The 20,226-nt window shown below is 49.0% G+C and overlaps 1 protein-coding gene across 1 annotated transcript; it reads right to left on the reverse strand.

Moving 5' to 3' along the window:
• Window positions 1–14,750: 14,750 nt before the first annotated feature.
• Window positions 14,751–15,314, reverse strand: LOC135906613 (uncharacterized; the record flags this gene model as incomplete). The annotated part of the gene is made up of 1 exon (XM_065438065.2): window positions 14,751–15,314. A coding segment is annotated over exon 1 (564 nt), but the record flags the coding sequence as incomplete, so codon positions are not given.
• Between the last annotated feature and the right edge of the window lie 4,912 nt (window positions 15,315–20,226).

The following is a 20,226-nucleotide window of genomic DNA, read 5'->3' on the forward strand; positions in this document are numbered from 1 at the left end:
TTCTGCAGTTGCTTCCGAGGAGAGCTTTTGGTATGATTCACACAGCGTCTGAAAAGTTTGCCTCCTCGTCTCTTGTTTACCTGCTATGCTATATTATGCTGCAATATATTATTTTGGCAGCCCTCTTTAGCGTGCGTTGTGCTTTCTTTCGGTACTTGTTGGGCCGCTTTACCCATGCAGGGACACAACGTTATGGAATATGTCATAATAAGGAACGTTCTCATTCACCTGACACAACGTAGCTACATACTATGAGAAGCCATGTGGGTTGGCAATTAAAAAAAAAAAATTCTCCCTTGTTCGGGTATCGAAACCAGCACCACTAATCTTCTCTGGTCAGTCGCTCTGCACCAAATAAGCTATAGCCAGAAGGCGAACAGGTGGCATAGTGAGAACTAACTGATCGACAACTCGAAGCGCAATGCTCCAGTGATTGAGTGAGTGAGTGAGTGAGTGAGTGAGTGAGTGAGTGAGTGAGTGAGTGAGTGAGTGAGTGAGTGAACGAGCGAGCGAGCGATCGAGCTAAATGCGGACACCGGCAGTTATTTTGAGGCTAGTTTTGGGTATAGGAGACCGGTACTGTACTGAATTGGAAAGTGTTTTCATCGGCGTTAAAGCAGAAATTTGCGAATACGAATTCGTCGGCGAAAACGATTTTTTTTTTCAATCTGCACTAGATTAGAAGGATTCTGGGAATCTCCTTATCTGGTGTAATTTGATGAGCGTTTGAGGCGATGTGGTTTGCGCATGTGCGGAACGGCTATGCATTACGCTACTTTTTTGTGAATATAGTTGCGAGTGACGCCATTTTCTTTCTCGTCTCTTCCGTGGCTCTTGCGCGTCTGTTTCACACCAGCTATGATGTACCAAATAGCCCAGCAACAAGTTTTGCCAAACATAAGTGCGTGTTATATTCCTCTCCCTATATTATGGCAGTCGACCAACTCCTTTCGACCAGACATTCATTCGCTAGGTGCCATTGTTCTCGTTACGTGTGTCGCGCTTATAGCGGTTTCTCACCTACAGAAAGTACAGCTAGTGACTTCTGCTAACCATTTGGACCTGTTGATCAACAGTAGTCGGAGCAAATAATTGAAATTTCGTTCCACACCGGGGCTACTATTCTGGACACATTACAAACCGGCCATATTGTCAGATTCTGCAATTGCGCCATTTTGAGCCAACCGGAGCTATAGGTCCTAGCAGCCGCGTGGGCCTATCAGAACTAACAGGACGATGAATACGATAATGATGGCGGAATATTACGATGTGTTCGGAACGATGACAGGAAACATGTCACGTACGGCTGCCTATCAGCGAGTGCCTTCTGTTTCATCAGAATGAGGAAATCTGAAGTTGAAAAAAAGAAAGCTGATCCGATTCTTACAAAATTGAAAAAAAAACAAAAAGGGAGCAAAGAAACGTTGAAGGTACCTAATAATGCGCATTCCGAATAGCTAAAAGTGAGATGGAGGCTATTGAAAGGCAGTGAGGAGGAGGGGCACACAAACCCGTAAGCGCACGGATGACCTATATATTCATACGCGAGCTAACTGAGGACGGTTGTTCGGGAGGTGCCTCCCCCCCCCCCCCCCACTTGCTGGCCCCGTCTCTATCGCGTCTTCCGCCCGTTTTATTGCTGTATATACCCATTCTTCATTTGCTCGATAATCCTCTGATAATCCACCGATTTATGGTACGCGACAGGTGGGCAACGAGCAGATTTAAAACTTTCTTGACAGGGGTTTAGAGCAACTCAGGTTTTTTATTGTTTTTAATTCCTTTGCGCAGCTTATAGGTAACGGTTATGCGGCTTAACTCACAAATATGCCTGCCTTTTATATACCTGCATGCCAACGCACGTCAATTACCTCTACGAGTTTCCTCATGACCGTATGCGTCATTTTAAAGGCATGGCAGACCATTTCTGGCACCGAGCCATAGTGTGGAGCGCTTTCACCCTCTCCGCAGATATTGAGCCAAGCAGTCTTGGAGCCTCCTCCTCGCACCGCCGATCGGCCGCCCTGCTGCGAACGCGCACGGAATCCTGCTATGGGCCGTTTTCAACCGCGAAACTCGGTTCTTCTGCCGCAGTGGCTAGCATGTGGCGCGGTCCCACTTCGCTCGGCAGCTGCGGCTCCGATCGCTGGCAGCCGTGGTTCCCACCAGGCCGTATTCGGCAGACGTGCCGGCCTAGGCTGGGCCTATCAAACCGACGAGCGCGGTGGGAAAAGTAATGCCCCCCTCGGCCCCCCCGCCCCGGCACCCCCGCTCCCACTCTCCGCGGGACTCGCTGGCATCCGAGATTCGCTGTGGGCGAGGGAGAGAGGCAGGACGTTTTCCCGCCCGTGCGTGCGCCGCTTTGTTTTCCCTCTTTGTTTTGCGCTGCTTGTTGTCGCCGCGCTCCGTTGCGCAACGAGTCAGCTAGGAGACGGTCCCTGGAGAGTTGCGCCGCGGCCATTGGCAGTGGTGGCGGCGGAGCGCACGGCCCGGCACGGCATCGTCCGGAGGGGGCACCGCAGCGCTGCTGCACCGCCAGGCACCAGCATGCGCGCACGCACGCGCGGCCGCCAGTGTCCACGCAAATGACCGTCGCCCGGCGCGACCGTCCGCATGCCGGCAACGACTGCGCAGTTGTCGTCCCCTCGGAAACTGTCATTTGGCCAGATCCGCCTCAGCGGTCGCGACCCTGCGCGGATCCCAGAGGGTGCTGTAGCACAACGCGGTGAAGAGCTTCGTAGGGGGCTAGGGGGCGGGAGTTCGCATACGTGCAGCAGGCCAGCGGCCGCGGCGCCCTCGGAGAGCGCTCCTGCCGCCCTCGGCCAGCTTTCGCCGCCAAGGACGCAGGCGCGGAGGCATGCCGCATACTGCCGAAGGGCTGGCCCGGTCGTGACTTACGCAGCACGCCGGGGCAGCCAAACATCGCGGCGCACGGCGTCGTTCTTCACAGGGCGTGCGTTTGCGCACCTTGCAGAAGCGGAAAGGGAAAACGAGAAACCCGGCATTCGGCGATAAAACCGGAAATGGCCCAATTGTAGGCCTGTGGGTATATCCACACAAGCGCACCCTTGATGGTGCCACGGTCGATCCTTTCTCTCGCGCGCGTGTGTGTATATCACCTAATGTCCCGCGAAATGTCATTCGTCTTGCGTGCGCGTCGCCTTTTCAATTCCGAAAAGCTTGGCCTGCCCCTCGCTTTAGTCAGACCTCTCTCCCATCGACGTATCTTCGAGGACACAACACTTCCACCTAATTTCCGAAAGCAACTCTTAGAGGAAGCTTTCCACAATGGCCAGCATTCCTTTCGAGCCTCATATCGAATAATTACACATGCTGTCTGTCTTTCACACGCTCTATTGACAGAAAAATAAAGGTGCAGTTTCGACCGAATGGTGAAGCATTGACAGCGATAGCAAAGTTTAGCGCCGGCAGGCAACGCACTCGGCAGACAACGGAGCTTCGGGGCCCGAGCCGCCTCCGGAGTTATCCGGGGGGGGGGGGGGGGCTGATACCCCCCCGGAGATACCGTAGCCTATCGCCCCACCCCCACCGCCACCTAACGTGTCATTGCCGAAGTTTTGTCACCCACATCATTTGAGGTTTCTTTTGACTTGCCTCCACCTTTTCACTTCAAATTTTAATGTTGGCTAATGGCTTACTGCATCATTGTTGGCGCGAACGCGCGTGGATTTTAATTCATACTTTGCTTTATTTCTGCAAATCCCGACAATAGGAGAACAAGCGCACTAGAAGTACCAGCGCCAGCGGCGGCTTCCGCATTCGTATTTTCTCACTTCAACATTGTTTTAAATTTCCACGGTAAACACCATCCACATACACAATACATTTAAATATATACACGGGACAAAGTTTATTATATTTTTGAAAGAGATGGATGTAGCCAATTAAAAATTATTTCTAAAGGTATGGATACCTAGAGAACCAATATGTTGCTGTATGTTCACCTCGCTTCAAAATGCTTTGCGTGGTTTTTTGACCATGAAAAAAAAAAAAAACATGTAGACTTTAGTTACCCCTTCGCCAATGTCTTTTATCAACGACGTGTGAAATGCACGTCAACGATGTGTATCTCAGTCTCGCTTCTCTTTCGAATAAGCAAAGCTAACGACTCATTAAAAAACACTTCTAATATTTTACATTTATTAGAGATGGAACCATCGTAACTTTCATGCCTAGGTCATAGATGTATACAGGGTGCCCCAATTAACTACCATGCACCAAGATTTAAAAAAAAGCAATGCGTTACTCGAAGAAAACCTACTGCATATTGTTTCCAGTACAGTAGAGTAGCTGCCATTGTATTTTTCGTTACTGAAATTAAATGATGTAATTGTAATTAATTATCTCACTCGAGACGTACTATCATAATTATCAAAGTGTCAATGAAGCATTTGCAGGCACAGCCAAATGATATCTAAATGCGGTATTTTCAGCGACGTACTAATTTTTTTACGACTGATATAAATAAACCCTGCGAAATATGGCGAATACCACGTGGCTGCGCTCCCACCTGCACCATAAAGCAGTGCCCTTGAACAGGCTCCCCCAGAGTTATGCAGAACGAAATAAAGAAAATAAAGCAAAAAAACACCGCCCAAGCACTGCGTACAGATGGTTAACCAGCGAAGCTGAGACGTTCGGCCCCGGTGTTTATCACTGGGTTAATCCCGATGGTTTATTAAATGGCGGCTTGGTAGGCTGCCGGATCCTCGGTACGCAGTTGCTGCTTGCGCTCGGCTGCACGAGCCTGTTCTTGTGTCCGGGCTGCAGGATAGGGACGGCGTACGCGAGCTCGTTACCGGTTCTACTCGCGGCGTTCCTGATCGAAGGCTGCCTGCTCCTCAGGAGTACGTATGAAGTGTGACCCACCCATTTCGGAGCCTGATGGAAACTGCTGCGTGCCCGCTCTGCTGTGACCAACGTTCTCAGAATCTAAAAACGTTGGCTGCGACGGAGAGCAATGACGTCACTATAGAGAAGCGCGCGATTGGCTGCTTCAGCATACTGGCGCAGCCAATCGCGCGCCTCTTTTTCGCTTTCTTTTTTTTTGTACATTAGCATGGGTTGCACCGGAGGAGTTTTCGGCGTTCAGGCGACAGACGGATGAATCGGCTAGCCATATGCAGCTTCCCTGTAAAACACCGTGATCGAGCTAGTGCCTTATCTGCCAGCCTCGGCCGAAGTAACACATCGCGTTTGCTGTTAGTTGGAAACAAGGTGTGATAGCTGTTGTCTGAGCGTAGATAAAGTGCACGGATGGTTCTATTTTTTTTTTTTTGCCACAAAACCTATCACACACAAAAAAAGCGAATTGACAACGTCAGTGCTAATGTTTAAAGGTTCGTCTTGTTTAAAAAAAAATAATTATGGGGATTTACGTGCCAAAACCACTTTCTGATTATGAGGCACGCCGTAGTGGAAGACTCCGGAAATTTTGACCACCTGGGGTTCTTTAACGTGCACCTAAATCTAAGTACACGATTGTTTTCGCATTTCGCCCCCATCGAAATGCGGCCGCCATGGCCGGCATTCGATCCCGCGACCTCGTGGTCAGCAGCCCAACACCATAGCCACTGAGCAACCACGGCGGGTGTTCGTGTTGTTTCGTCCCAGTCGCCATGTCTTTCTCTAATGAGCAAAGTAAAAATTGTCGTTGCCTTGGGAGCTGCAAATGACAAGAGCATGGCCGCAAATATATATCAGTCATGGAAGTATGGCGATAGACCAAACACGCCGACTATCAGAAATGATGAAAACCTGAGACAAACCGGCAGCTTCAAGAAACCGCCGCTAGGACTCCATCTTTGAGTCGTAGCCTACGCGCGGATGTTCTAGCATTTATGGCCTCAAACCCTCATGCTAGCGTGCGGGACGTGGCCGCCCAGGTACCAATTTCCAAGTCATCAGCTTGGAGGATTCTAAATGATGGCCTTTCACCTGTACCACCTTAACCAGCACCAATGTTTGGAAAATCGTCAAGAATTCTCGAATAGGGTCCTCACAAAGGGCGATGAGTCACCGGACTTTTTGAGTAACATCAGGTGCACAGATGAAGCCAATTTTCGCAGAAATGGCCAGGTAAATTTGCGTAATGCACACTATTGGAGGGACTCCAATCTATCACGGGTAAAGTGCAATCGGCACCAGTACCAGTGGTCGTTCGATGTGGGGTTCTGAATTTACGCCGGTGTTATAATCAGTCCCATCTTCTTCGATCACACACTGACTGGACAGCGTTACGCGGATGAAATCCTTAAAGGGGTGGGGGATGAGTTTCTCAGTGAAGTCCTGCTGTCACGTCTTCCACTTCTGTGGTATCAGCAAGATGGAGCACCAGCACACAGCAGCACGCCGAGCACGAAACTGGTTGGATGCGACTTTTCATGCGCTATAGATAGGAAGGCACGGGCCTGTAAAATGGCCAGCTGGGTCACCTGATCCCTTTCCACTCGATTTCTTTCTTTGGGGTTATGTGAAAGATCGTGCTTACATGATCGAGACAGACGTCAGATTAGCTCAAGACAAGGATAACGGATAGAATCCGAGCGTCGGTCATCAAGAAAGCCACTGAAGATGTGATAAAACGGACACAGTACTGCGTAGCTGCAAAAAAGGAGACCTATTCGAACACATCCTCTAGACTAGTGTATACAACGGAGCTTACGAATACATACCTAATAAGGGCACACTGAAATCTGTCATTATTTTTCTTTTTTTTTTGGTTGCAGGCCAGTTCGGCTCATTTAGAAGTGGTTGTTTATTTTCTTGAACGCATCGGTTTTGCCTTTTCTCTACTCGTGGGTCGCTTCCCAGTCTGTTTATTTCGCTTTTTTTGTTTGTTTTTGCCGCGAACCTGTTTTTGTAGCACGTATACACTCTCATGAAAAATAAGACCGTCTCTTTAATCTGGCTTAGGTCCGAAGCAAGTTCCTGACGCGAAATATAGCTGCGCGCGCACTTTGTCGATGAGGTGCGAGCAAAGCCGAGATTTTTAAAAATTCTATGCCTACTACATTACTTTTCGCATTTTCGTGTGTGGTCAGAGCGGCGCTTCGGCTGCGTTATCAAGGGGCTTTTGTTATCAATGTGATCAGTCGACCTTGAGAGACGGATAATAAACCCCCGTATGCAGAGATGCAACTTAAGTCGAAGCACATGCTTGACTTGATCCGAGTGACGCCTATCGGGAACGCGCCGAAGGAAACGCAGTGAGCGTTTTTGGGCACGTTAACGCCAGGCGTCATCTAAATCAAGTCAAGCATGTGCTTCAACTTAAGTTGCATTTCTGCATACGGGGGTAAGTGTGACATAGAGAGGAAGCAATAGCTGCAAAGCCGCGAAACCTGCTGTTGGCGCTCCTTCCGTACCATTATCAAAGTTATCCGCTGTTTCTTTGGGTTGCCGACAGGCAATGCAATTGCTTTTAATCAGCTTATTTGAGGGCGCTGCTTTATGATGCGGGTAGGAGCGCAGTCACGTGGTGTTTTTCACATATTTCGTGAGGTTTGTTTGCCAGTCGGAAAAAATGGCACGCAATTAGTACATCGCTGAAAACACAGCAGTTAGATGTCATTTGAGGGTGGCTACAGATGCCTCGTTGACACTTTGATAATTAGGACAGTACTTCTCGAATGAGATAATTAATTGGAATTGTCGAATTAAATTTCCGGAACGAAAGAATTACTGGCGGCTACTCCACTGTACTGGAAACAATATGCACTAGGTTTTCTTCGAGGAACGCAACTGCTGTTTTTTTTTTTTAAGTCTTGGCGCATGATAGTCGGGGAACCCTGTATAATTCACTCAGTAACCGAAATGAGGCCAAGCCGGGTTCACTCGAAATCAGAATCAAGAGCAGTCGTGTGCAGGGGCGCTTATACTTGGACTCAAAGAAAAATGAAAAAAGAAGACACAGTGAGGCGGCATGCAGTTTCGCCGAAAAGGCGAAGAAGTATTAGTGATAGCGAAGTATACGACAATTACACGAAGGAAGAGCACCACCGAGAGACGCCAGATTCCTGGTGGTGGGAGAGGACACACACAGACTGTGAAACTGAACTGTCTCCTACTATGAGGTCTTGTAAATGTTCATATAAGGCCGGCACTTCAGTGAACAATTCTTTGAGGTCAAACGGCGAAGTTTCTTTGTAGGTAATATATATATATATATATATGGGGTTCAGAAAGCTAGTCAAGCCCCAGCCACGACGGCCAGCTTCTCACAGTACATCTATCTACAAATATAACGCAAGACGTTAGTCCCCGCTAGGTTCAGCCTAAATTTCCGTCTCGACGCACATCTTCACTGTTTACATAACAGAGCCGATACACGTGCTATGGATCAACAGCTGCGAGCACAAGGAAGCAGCCGCACGTTCCCCAATCATTCGGAGCCTGTGTGCAGGCACTGGTAACAATGCAGCGCTTGCAGCGGCGGCGTGCAGCGTTTAGTCATGGCTACCGAGCTGTAAGTAGAACGCGACTTTGTAGAATGTCTTACTTCTCGATCATCCAATCGTGTGAGGTGCATACGCTTTCACTGCTTATACACCATGAACAAAGGGTGTCGATAACTCATTTATGCGGGTGTTATTTGCTCGTGCGAACGAGCTCTATTCTATACTCTCCGCCTGCTCACTCCGCCAGGTGCCTGAGTGAACGCACTTTTGGACGAGTATACAAGAGCCTTGGATAATAGAATGATTTTCGGGCATTCCTTATGCTCACAGAGTGTGTAAGATATCAGACGCGTCTTCCCCGGGTTGTTGCCGACGGCTACGCTGGTGCAAGAGGCGCGCACGGGCTCGGCCTCGATCGAAGGCACGCGTATACGGTCCCTCAAGCCCAGAGCGGGCTTGCGTTGCCCTTTCCGATTTCAGGCTGCAGTGCGCGTACAGATAGCGCCTGTGTACCAAAATGGAGCTTCGCTCTAATAATAAACTTCAGTTCGTCCTGCAATCAATCGCCCTGTTGCCTTGCCCCGTGCGTTGTGTATGCTTCTTTCTCGCTGGTTCAAGTTAGCAATATATATATATATATATATATATATATATAAACGAGAAGAAAGGGGGTTAACCGAGGGACCCGATAATTATTAGTCATATAATGAGAAGCCAACAAACACTGACACCAAGTACAACATAGGGGAAATTGCATGTGCTTAATAAATGAAATAAATTAATGGAAATTAATGGAAATTAAAGTGGATGAAAAAACAACTTGCCGCAGGTGGGAACCGAACCCACAACCACACCTGCGGCAAGTTGTTTTTTCATCCACTTTAATTTCCATTAATTTATCATTACTTTATTTCATTTATTAAGCACATGCAATTTCCCCTATGTTGTACTTGGTGTCAGTGTTTGTTGGCTTCTCATTATATGACTAATAATTATCGGGTCCCTCGGTTAACCCCCTTTCTTCTCGTTCATTACATAACGAGGGTCTCGAATCCGGCAACATTGATGCCTTCAGGTAGCATATGTGGGTTTATTGACCAGTTGCCTTCACCCGAAAAGATCACGTTCTCGTGACGCCTGCGGCAAAAAAGACGTTCCACGTCCGCCGCCAAGGTCTGTGAGTGGGGGCGCTGGCTAACACTCCCAGGGTTCTACTAGTACACATAAATACCCAAGAAAGTGGATGGGGAAACGCCGCCGCGGTAGCTCAATTGGTAGAGCATCGCACGCGACATGCGAAGGTTGTGGGTTCGGTTCCCACCTGCGGCAAGTTGTTTTTTCATCCACTTTAATTTCCATTAATTTATCATTACTTTATTTCATTTATTAAGCACATGCAATTTTCCCTTGTTGTACTTGGTGTCAGTGTTTGTTGGCTTCTCATTATATGACTAATAATTATCGGGTCCCTCGGTTAACCCCCTTTCTTCTCGTTCATATATATATATATATATATATATATATATATATATACGAAGGAAAGAGACGACGAACTTTTTGGAAGACTTCTCTTACTTAACGTTTTCGGCTGGTGGACCAGCCTTCGTCAGAGTACAGTCAGAGTACAGAGACTGTACTCTGACGAAGGCTGGTCCACCAGCCGAAAACGTTAAGTAAGAGAAGTCTTCCAAAAAGTTCGTCGTCTCTTTCCTTCGTATGTTACGTCGGGTCCTGCGTGCTGAACTTTGAAGACAACCCCTATATATATATATATGTATATAAATGTGTCCTACAGTGTACTATATCTATGGCACTCGCCGTATACATACGGCGGCGTGACCGAGTGATGGTACCAAAAATGGCCGACGGCGCATCGTTAAAACGTGTCAAAAAAAAACGCTCGCATTAACGTCGCATTGACGTCACATTGACGGCGGGCCTCCGTGGCGCGAGACGAGCTCGCTTCCCCGACGCCACGGCGGCTCCACGGTTCTGGCTGACCAGTGCGCGCGTCATTGCACACGTCACACCGCATAGGACGTTAGAGTGGATTAAGGTTGGTGCAAATTAGAGCAAGGTGGACTAAGGGAGAGTTGTGAAGGAAAGGTGACAATGTATGACGTCACGTATCATGGACGTAACGAATCATTTAAAGAGGTCCATTATACTTTCGCATTCAAATCACGTAAGGATACCTAAGTGGCTGTCAATTTTTTTTTCTCGGGACACTTCAGCAAGCAGTGAGTGCCTACGTCCACTTCCTCCGCTAAAAAAAAAAAAAAAAATTGAAAATGCCTAAAATCTACGTATCAACACTCACTCAGGTGGCAAAGAACACTAAAGTGCGTCTTAAATGAGCTAAAATATAAACTCTCATAAGCGCCACAATGTCAACAAAATCAAAGAAACAAAGAACAATGAGCAAAGCCGCACTTAATAACACAGATTGGCATATCTCAATCACGAGTAGACAGACTTGCATTCGCTCCACACTCATTGGTGCGTGACGAAAAGAGCGAGTGGACGTATGAACGGGAGTGAGTGCCTGTTAACGTGAGCATGTGCACGAACGAAATTCACTGAGAGTGAATTTGACGGGGCATAAACGTGGGTGGCTGTCAGCGAGTGGACGCGAATGCGTATGTGAATGAGTGCCACTAGGTGGACCTGTGTTTCATCAAGGTGGGCACGAGCGTATGAGTGTGACTGGATGCCGGTGATTACGAATGGAAATTCCTACGAACGCGGGTGTGCATATGAGTAGGGACGAGAGTGAGCGCCGACATGTGCGAGTGCACATGACTTCAGTCGTCTTCTCCTGACGCTCTCCAAAGCTCTCATTTCTTGCGCAACACTAAAGAAGACAGAGGCGACGCGAAATACAGTGTACAGGTGCACGGAATCTCAGTGCAGCAAAACATCCTGTACACGCGTGCGCCGAAGAAAACCTCGCGGGCGTCGTGGAGTCCTTTGTCCGATTCTTCCGTGGATCGACCTCGGCTGTCAAAACACGTTGGCGGTAGTTTTTCGTAATTCAAGTCTTCACCAGAGCTCCGGGCTCGCTCGTCCACTCTTCTCCGAGGCACACTATTCTCTTCGGATCTCTTCCTCGTCCCGCCCTCTTGCCTCCAGTTTCCATCCCGCCGCTAGCCAGTTTAATAACGTGTCATCAGGCCAAGCACGCAGTTACCGTTCGGCAGTGGGTAAAAAAAACACCCTCCCGCGCGCCCAGCTCCAGCCCTCTAGCGGTGTGTGCGCAATGCTCTGGGCGTCTCCGAAGTGGTTTTCCGACGTCGCAAGTACCGCTCTTCGAAGACTCAAATCACCACCGCGAACTGGCGCTTCCGGTAGCTCAGCGGCCTCCGCGGGTCGCGCGCGTATACAGCGTGCGTTGGAATATATGCGCGCGACTCAAGTTGCCGTGTATGGCACGCCGTTCGTGCGCCAGTTGAACAAAAAAAAAGACTGGTTTCGACCAAACTGACGCAGCCGACTAAGTGCTAGGCCGGGTGCAATTTACATTGAACGGAGCCGTCCTTGCGAGGTACGCATACTGTTTGAGCGACATGGCGCAATGTCGAAATAACCGGTCTTGTCCTTAGCGGTTAGGTAGTTTTGGCAATAAAATGCGGCTTCGTGAGCACTAATTTGCGTGCTTGTTTGCGAGCTCCGAGGGGCTCTATACGCTTCAACTGCGTTGGCTCTCCTCAATGTCCCCGGCGGACGCTCCACGCGCTGGCCTATATACACGCATACAGAGAATTGACGGGATGGTGTGCAGTGCACAAGCGCACACACAGAAGCATCTCCAACGCAGGTAGTACGTTTATAAATCGTTTTCATGTGCGCACAGTTAGACAGTCAAACTTGGAGGACGCTTAGAGTAGAACGCGAAGGCATTCAAACATCTCTGACTGCTCCTTACGCCTCGCGGCAACTGCAGCTTGTGTAACCGTAATGTTTAACGAGAAGCGCTCACGACGAACGCTATGCACGAAGGCGAGCTTTCTGGTAGAAACGCGTGTGCCGATCCCGGAAGTAGTGCACAGCCGCGCCAAAAAAATTACGTAATTTTCAGGTTTCTGTTATTGTTTCGCACTTTTAATATTTAAGTCTGAGAAGATTTAACATAAAGGGCATGCGCTTGTCGGTGTTTTGTAGCATGACATTTGTTTGTGGGCTGTCTTTCACAAAATTCCGAGGAATAACTTTGTCAAGAATTTAAGACAAGGTATGAGCAACTTGGTGACAGAACGGTGTGGCAATATAACCCGCGTAGACCACATGTCATATAGCAAGGCGTGACATATACGTATACATAAATATATACGGAAATTTTCGCTCACGGACAACTCCACCGACGCCGACACCGGATTTTCTCCGACACGGGGCCCTTAACGCTATTGCTTTAATACATGCCGAATTCTTCCAGAAGGCGTAGTTGTCAATAGCCATAAGGCGGACAAGCTTATCTTCATCGCTTCATGCCGAAGAATTCACTTTCTACAAGTGGATGTCCTGGTTACAAGTTTCGGTCTGCGTGATACAGACGTGGAATATGGCGCGTGGTTACGACGACTCCGCCTTGGCACGCCTATAGCCTACGCGACGTCCAATGTTTGTTTCCTTTCAAAATCAGCTCGAACAGAGCACCTACCTCCCTAGCCTTGCGGCTGTCAAGTTTGGAGATGGTAATGCCATGTCGGTGCAGAGAAGTGCTTGAACCACTTCGTCGTTCACCTCGAAGTAGGCGGCCGTGGCTTCGTACGTCTTTCACCCACGGACCGAAGTCGACGAGCTTGTGCAGTTCCCTGATCACGAGGAAGACCACTCCGAAGCACTCCTCTGAGCCCAGCATGGTGATGCTTGCGCCGGCACTTACTGCCACGTAAGCAAACATGGAGCAAACGTAAGCAAACTGCATGCAACCTTCTGGTAGCGTCGTCAGCGTGTCATTCGTGGTGTGCTCAAAGGCGGGCGCGTTGTTCTTCGTTTGTAAGACCTGTACAGAAACAAGCCCTGGTCCTTGTTGTGCTTGACGTGGCCTCCGTAAGCTTGCCGCCCACGGAGGTAGCAGGGCTTCGCCTCATCAAAGACAATGCACCGGTTCCCACAAGTAGAACAACGCGGACAACGTCTGTCGTGCGCCTGCCCGGCGTGTGCACGCTCACCGCAACGGTCACCTTTGCAGCTTTCGTCAATTCTCGCGGTCGTCGAGTGGAAGGCGCAGCCTCCTTGGAGCACGCCTTCCGATTCGCCGCCTTGTAGTCGATGCCACCAGGCTGTATGCCAAAGCCAATGCCACCAGGCTGTCCTGCCGAAGCCAATGTGCGTAAATCGTGCCGGAGTTGACGGACGCCGGTTGACTGGACAGCGTTTTCATCTGGTCCTTCGCAAGCGTCTGCGTCGCGTCGTACGAGCAGGGAAAATAGTCGTCCAGTGACTGTTACCATATACGTACTCGCTGGCGCTCTAGGTAGTGCCACGGGCCCAAGGCCCACTGACCTTTTTCGACAGAGAAGATCAGGAAACGAAGCCATTCGGAACAGCATTTGGGACGTTCGGGTAGCAATTGAATGCCGTGAACAGGTTTGTATAAAATATTCACGGTTATTGGTTATCTTCCAATAAAAAATAACCATAAGATAGACGTGCCCAGGCACATTTCATTTTCTGAGGTTCGAAAAACACGCAACAGACATGCGTACACTTTAACAGAATACATGTGAAACAACGACACGTTGAAGTATTGTTTCTCTTCCCCCTCACACTACCTGAATGAAGCCGACTTGGTCCTGCTATAACCAAAATCGAAATCCGAATTTACCTCACAAGTAGAAGCAGTGGTGCGTAAATAGAATAATTTATCATCGCGTGGATAATCGTCGCAAATTCTGCATTGCGCTGGTTTCCGCGTCCCCCCAGCCCCTTACAGTTTTTTGTTGGTCGCCGTTATGTGGACATATGTCATGCTCTGTTCCCAAAATAAATTTTTTATTAATCTTATATGGTGTAAGTGCATCTCTTCACACAACTGCATAATTTCTTGACTAGATCGCTAACTGTTATCTTTCCGTTCGTTCCTATTACATGTATAACTGGTTACGTACACGTGTTCCTCAATGCTAGTTTTTTGAGTAACATACAGTCGAACCTCGATATATCGAACAGCGCGGTGATCGCAAAATAGTTCGATATAGCCGGAATTCGATATATAAAATCACGTAGAAAACGCGTCAAAAGCTAGCACAAATCAATCAATGAACCAATCGTGGCGCAATAGATACTCACATGAAGCTTCAAACAAAGTATTTATTTAGTTCGCTGAAAGTACTGAAGCAGCGTAGCCTGCTTCATATTGGCAACCGCGTGTTTGACCACGGCGTCCTCAACATAGTCCAAACGGTCCACAAGAGACAGGCCGGTCCCTTCTATTGCGCCGCAGTAGCGGCGTACAACGGCCAAAGCAGCTACAGCCTCAGTTGCAGTCGGGAGTGGGGCGACATCAGCGCTTGCTGGATCAGCCTCGGCAGCGTCTTCGTTTGGCCGCTCAGCAGTCACTTCTGCAGCGATCTCCACGTCTGTTAACTCCGCCACTGTTCCGGTGCTGTCGTCACCGCCAACGAAGTACTCAATGCACATGCTTTGTGGCTCAGCACCGACAAAGCGCTCGAACTGGCTCCAGGTTTCTTCAAGCTGGCATTCTTCCTCTGTGCCATCCAACGGCAAATCTTCGGTTGCTTCCTCGGAAGCTTCTTCAATGCGGGTCACGAAACCCGCATGCCGAAAGCAGTGAACTTCTCGGCGCCGAGAATGAACGCAAAGTTCTTGGCCTTCTGCTGTAGCATTGGTCCCGATAAAGGAATATTCCGGCCCCTTACGTCGATAAACCATTTGTACAGCGCGTTCTCGACGTCTTCAAAGGCTGCTTTGCGCACCCGCCGCGCGCCTGAGTGCTGGTTCTGTTCCGCCTTGGCCTTTACGTCACTCTTATTTTTCAGCAGAGTGCTCAAAGTACTCCTTGGGATGTTGAAAGCTTCGGCGACGCTCGCTTTCTTTTCTCCATTTTCAACGCGCTGTATCACTTCCAATTTCGCAGCAAATGTCAGGGTCGTACGCTTCTTCGCGTTTGCAGCCATCACACCAACCACGACAGGCCTGGGGTTTCTCTGAACCTCAACGAGTCTGCCCACGAGGCTGCGCGTGGCTTTACTGACGGCGCTGCCCTCGGATCGGGCGACTCTCTCCCCGGACACAGGGACGCTCCTATCACGGACAACGAAATCACTAAATTATTTTGCTTAGAGAGAAGGGTTTCCCCGTCGCCTCATTCCAAGATAAGCAGGCCACAGGCGGTCATGCTCAGACTCCTGCAAACTAACTCCTACCCCAAATCCGGCGTCCCATAAGAGGAAGCTTTAGTTCGGGCCCAACTGCAACGCGGCCTAATCAAATACATGTGAAACGCATAAACGCTTTTCTGAGATAACCCCTGCACCGATTTTAACGAAATTTGTTGCATTTGAGAGAAAAAAAGTTAAATTCTAGTGACTGTTGGAAGCAGAATTTCGATTTAGGGCCTTACTGATGTTAAAATGATTTTCAAAATTCGAAAGTTCGAAAAAAGAAATAGAAGCACGAAGTTTACAAATTAATAGCTCTGCATCAAGAACAGGTATCGCGGTTCTGTAAACGGTGTTCATTAGATCATTAGCAAAGTTTTTCTTCCTCCCACCAGGTTCTTCTTTATTGGTGTTTTCGTTCGTTCTCGTCTTTTCCTAAGCCGCTGCACTGTTCTCTGCTTCGGTATTCCGGGGCTAAAGATGCTGGATGTCAATGATTTGAACTGAATTTGTTTACAGGCAGACACTAACGGGTTACACGGGGTATATATATTAAACAAGGAAAGCGAGTTCACATTAACGAATGCGGCTCAGCAAAGGCCTCCGGGCAGTCCGTCGCCCCGATCGGGCGCTTGACGAGATCGGTCCGTTGTCTCAGACCACACTGCCCGCTCAGCCGCGCACATTCTAACCCCCAGCCGCGGGACCATGTGTCCGTGCTGGGTAACTCGCACCGGCCGCCGCTCGGACCACCCGAGCCGCCCGCGCCGCCTCGGTCCGACTCAAACACTCTCCAAAGACTCCCTTCTCCAGGTGCCGCTTGTGGGGATGCGCGACTCTCGCGCATCCCCTGATGTTTTTCCCGCATAGCGCGTCTCCTGTAATCCGGCTTCGCCGCGTGGCCTGCGTGATGCCCGCGGCGGTCGATGTGGTTGGGGTGCAGTGCGAGAGATGGTGCGAGTGCTGCGCTGCTAACGCCACCTCACGGCAGGATTACTTGGGGGCGCAGGGGAGAACAAGCTGTCTCTTTCCCGGCGGGTCGGCGAACAGCGTGGACATCCCGCGCGCGCGCCGACCCATGCTTCTGCGAGACCGCCTCGCGTGGCCGCCTTCGAACGCGCCACCATTCGCGTGACCGTACACGCGAACGACCAAGCGTTGGGATCCAGCATGGGGCGAACATATTCGCTCGCTATCCGGTCGCGGTGAGTCGGACTTCCTAGATTTGTCGCGCGCCCATCGGCATGTTTTGTGGATAGCAACTCGGCTAGCAGGCATTGATCTATGAAAGGTGCAATAAATGCCCTTGTGATTGTTTGCACTACTGTGTTGTCGTTCCTTTGTCCCAAGAGCACGGAGGAGAACCCCTCACGCTATACAGCGGCTCACTGCGCGATTTATGGCGCTCGCCAGAACCAGTGCGCGAGAACCCCTGCCGCTCACTGTTTCGCAAAACAGCGTCCGGCCACCGCCTTCCCAAAGCAGGCGTTCTCTGGAAGCGGCCCGGGTGCGAGCCAACAGCACAACGTTGCAATGCAACCGATACACAAACACAGAGTGGACTCCAGAGAAGTCGAGCAAGCACGCGCTTCAACCACACAAAAAACAATGCACACATGAGTTTAACCAAGGCGACCGTTCACAACGGCCTTACATCATTCAAAGCGGACAAATTCTATATGTCAGTTTACATCTTACGTGGATTTGTTACGTTGTGTACAAGTCTTCTGCAAAAGCTGTATTTCCAGATTACTAAATTTTTGGTGTTTTGGTGTTGGGCTGCTTATCACTGCGCGCCGCCTTTCGATGGGGGCGAAATGCAACAAATTTTCCACTCTTCATGCCTCACGGGCGGCAATAAATGATACAGATTTTTTTTAATGCTCATGACACAGAAAAGAAATCAACAACTAAGGACAACAATCTATTCATATAACTTGCCTTTCGAAAGTGCTTTGTGCGATTGGCCATTTCCTCAGTTATTGTCTCGTTATGCCGATATTGTACACGTCTGGCGGGCGTGAATGCCTGCGATTAAAAAAAAAAAAAAAAACACTTCGTACTAATTTATTTTCTCTTTCTATCTTTCTTTCTTTTTCTTTCTTTCTTTCTTTCTTTCTTGCATAAGAGTCCTGCTTTAGTATTGTGCCTGTAGGCGATGTCCAACTTCCAAACAGATCATTTTAAAGAAACTGCATTATTGCTGTAAACATGTAATGCATATTCATTTTATTTATTTATTTAATTATTCACACATACTTCAGCTCTATTATAGGGCTACAAGAGGATTGGGTGCACTATGCGATAAACAAGGCAAGCGCAAGCGAGCAATTTAAGAGCATTAGCGCATGACCCAAGCAGATGCCTCAATTAAAGGAAGACTAGTTTCAGACAGAAGTAATCACGCTTGCTTAGGAACGTTCTCTATGCAGCTACTGCGCAACACCGAAATACGCGAGCTATAAAGAAAAAAAGTATTTGATATATTCGTGCTGCGAAATTGTGAATGCCCTTGCGAATGCTGCAAATGCAGAAGAATTTCATTCCCGTAGATGGGTCTTGTTATTCGTAAAATTATCATGACAATATTTTTACAAACCCGTCTCTCCTAAACTTTTTAGATATGTAACACTGTGTAAGAGAGAGAGAGAGAGCAAATGATAGATGAAAGGTAGGGAGGTTAACCAGGACTGAGCCCGGTTGTAAAGTATGTAATACTATGTATAGGGCAGCTGATTGGGCAAGCTGGCGATTCATAAACGTAAGTGTAGAGCGCCAAGGTTAAACGTGGACGAGACACCTATACGGATGTTTAAGCAGAAGAAATTGATTTTCGTGTATTAATTACTGTATAGGGTGCGCGTTACAGACGCATCCCTTAATGGCGTAGATTGCCCTGTGCAGCCCATACAGAAGAGCTTTTGATCGTGTTCCGCTGGAGTCAGTCTACTCAGATCCATGTCATGTCACCAACGGGAGCCTCGGAAACTCAATCCCAGCCCAACGGTACGAGTTGTTCCGTGTAGTTGCGTATTTCATGCATTTCGAAACGACCACGTGAGCCGAAAGAACTGGCGCCAAATAATTGATTCAACTTACCTGATTACGTTCGCAGCATTATGAAGCGTGGCGCGCACATTGCAACTCCCCCCCCCCCCCCCCCCCCTCCCCGTGACGTAACAGAATAGTGAGAAATAAAGCTTTAGCAATACGGCGCGACAAATCGGTCCGCATCGCGCCTTCTGCAGAAGTGACTTTGCGTTAGAGCGGGAGCTGCGCAAAGCTCCAATCGGCATCAGCTCGTGGAAAGAAGTAAGCGCAACGGCAACTTCATGTTGCCCCACGTATCTACGTCGCAGAAGGGTTGGACGGCAAGCCTCGTTGAGCGCTGCCGCGAGCGCAATCATGTAAATTGAACGAATAGTTTGACGACAGTTGTTTCGGTTTACATGGCCGTTTTGAAAACAAAAAAGAAGACACGTTACGAGACCTTTATGATGATTCCCTTGAACGTACCGATAGAAACATGTACCGTAAAGCCAGTAACTAAGAAGTTATTTAATGTAATTAGTTTAATTAGTGAAAGGATTGCTTTAGTTCTTCTTGCAAATGATGTCCTTCTAGAAGAGTTGATTGTTGGGCTTGTTACGCTTGTTACAAACACAGTGGCGTAGCAACAGGGGAGGGGGGGGGGGCCGTGGCCCCCGGGTGCAAGGGGTCAGTGGGGGGGGTGTCATATACGTCTGAAGACACCCGGAACTTGTTGATATTCTCGCCTTCCTCGACTACAGCCGGGGGGGGGGGGGTGACAGAAGACCTATGGGCCCCGGGTGCCAGACGACCTAGCTACGCCACTGTACAGACACATACCTATCCCAACCCCGCCACGTTTACACATCATCTATATAGATGATGTGTAAACGTGGCGGGGTTGGGATAGGTATGTGTCTGTACCCGGACGTCTACCCAAACGACGCGTGCCCCTCGTGCGGGGTCACGGCGACACTCGCACGCGTGCTCTGGGAGTGCAGAAACGCTCCGCCCTACTCTACCTTCGACAAGTGGGAGAAGACCCTACGAAGCCCGCTCCTACAAGACCAGCGATGGGCCGTCCAGCAAGCTTGCGCAGCGGCCGCCAGGTACTCCCTGTCGATCCCTGCGTGGGAGACGCCCACTGCGCGCTGACGTGCGTCCTGCAGGACCTTTATTAAATTGTAGCATTGCCATTTGTTGGGCGTGTTGGTAAATTGAAAGCATATTTAGCGCCAGCAAACAAGGACGGAAGGGAGACGACAACACAATGCGCATTGTGTTGTCGTCTCCCTTCCGTCCTTGTTTGCTGGCGCTAAATATGCTTTCACCTTTATTAAAGTTTGTCCAATCCAAAATTGGTTTCCCATAACCGAACAAGTACCTATGTCATTCTAGACAGATATTTCTACAGTGAAGTAATTTGAGTAATT

Source organism: Dermacentor albipictus, chromosome 1 (assembly GCF_038994185.2).
Source record: "Dermacentor albipictus isolate Rhodes 1998 colony chromosome 1, USDA_Dalb.pri_finalv2, whole genome shotgun sequence".
In the NCBI taxonomy this organism is placed as follows: domain Eukaryota; kingdom Metazoa; phylum Arthropoda; class Arachnida; order Ixodida; family Ixodidae; genus Dermacentor; species Dermacentor albipictus.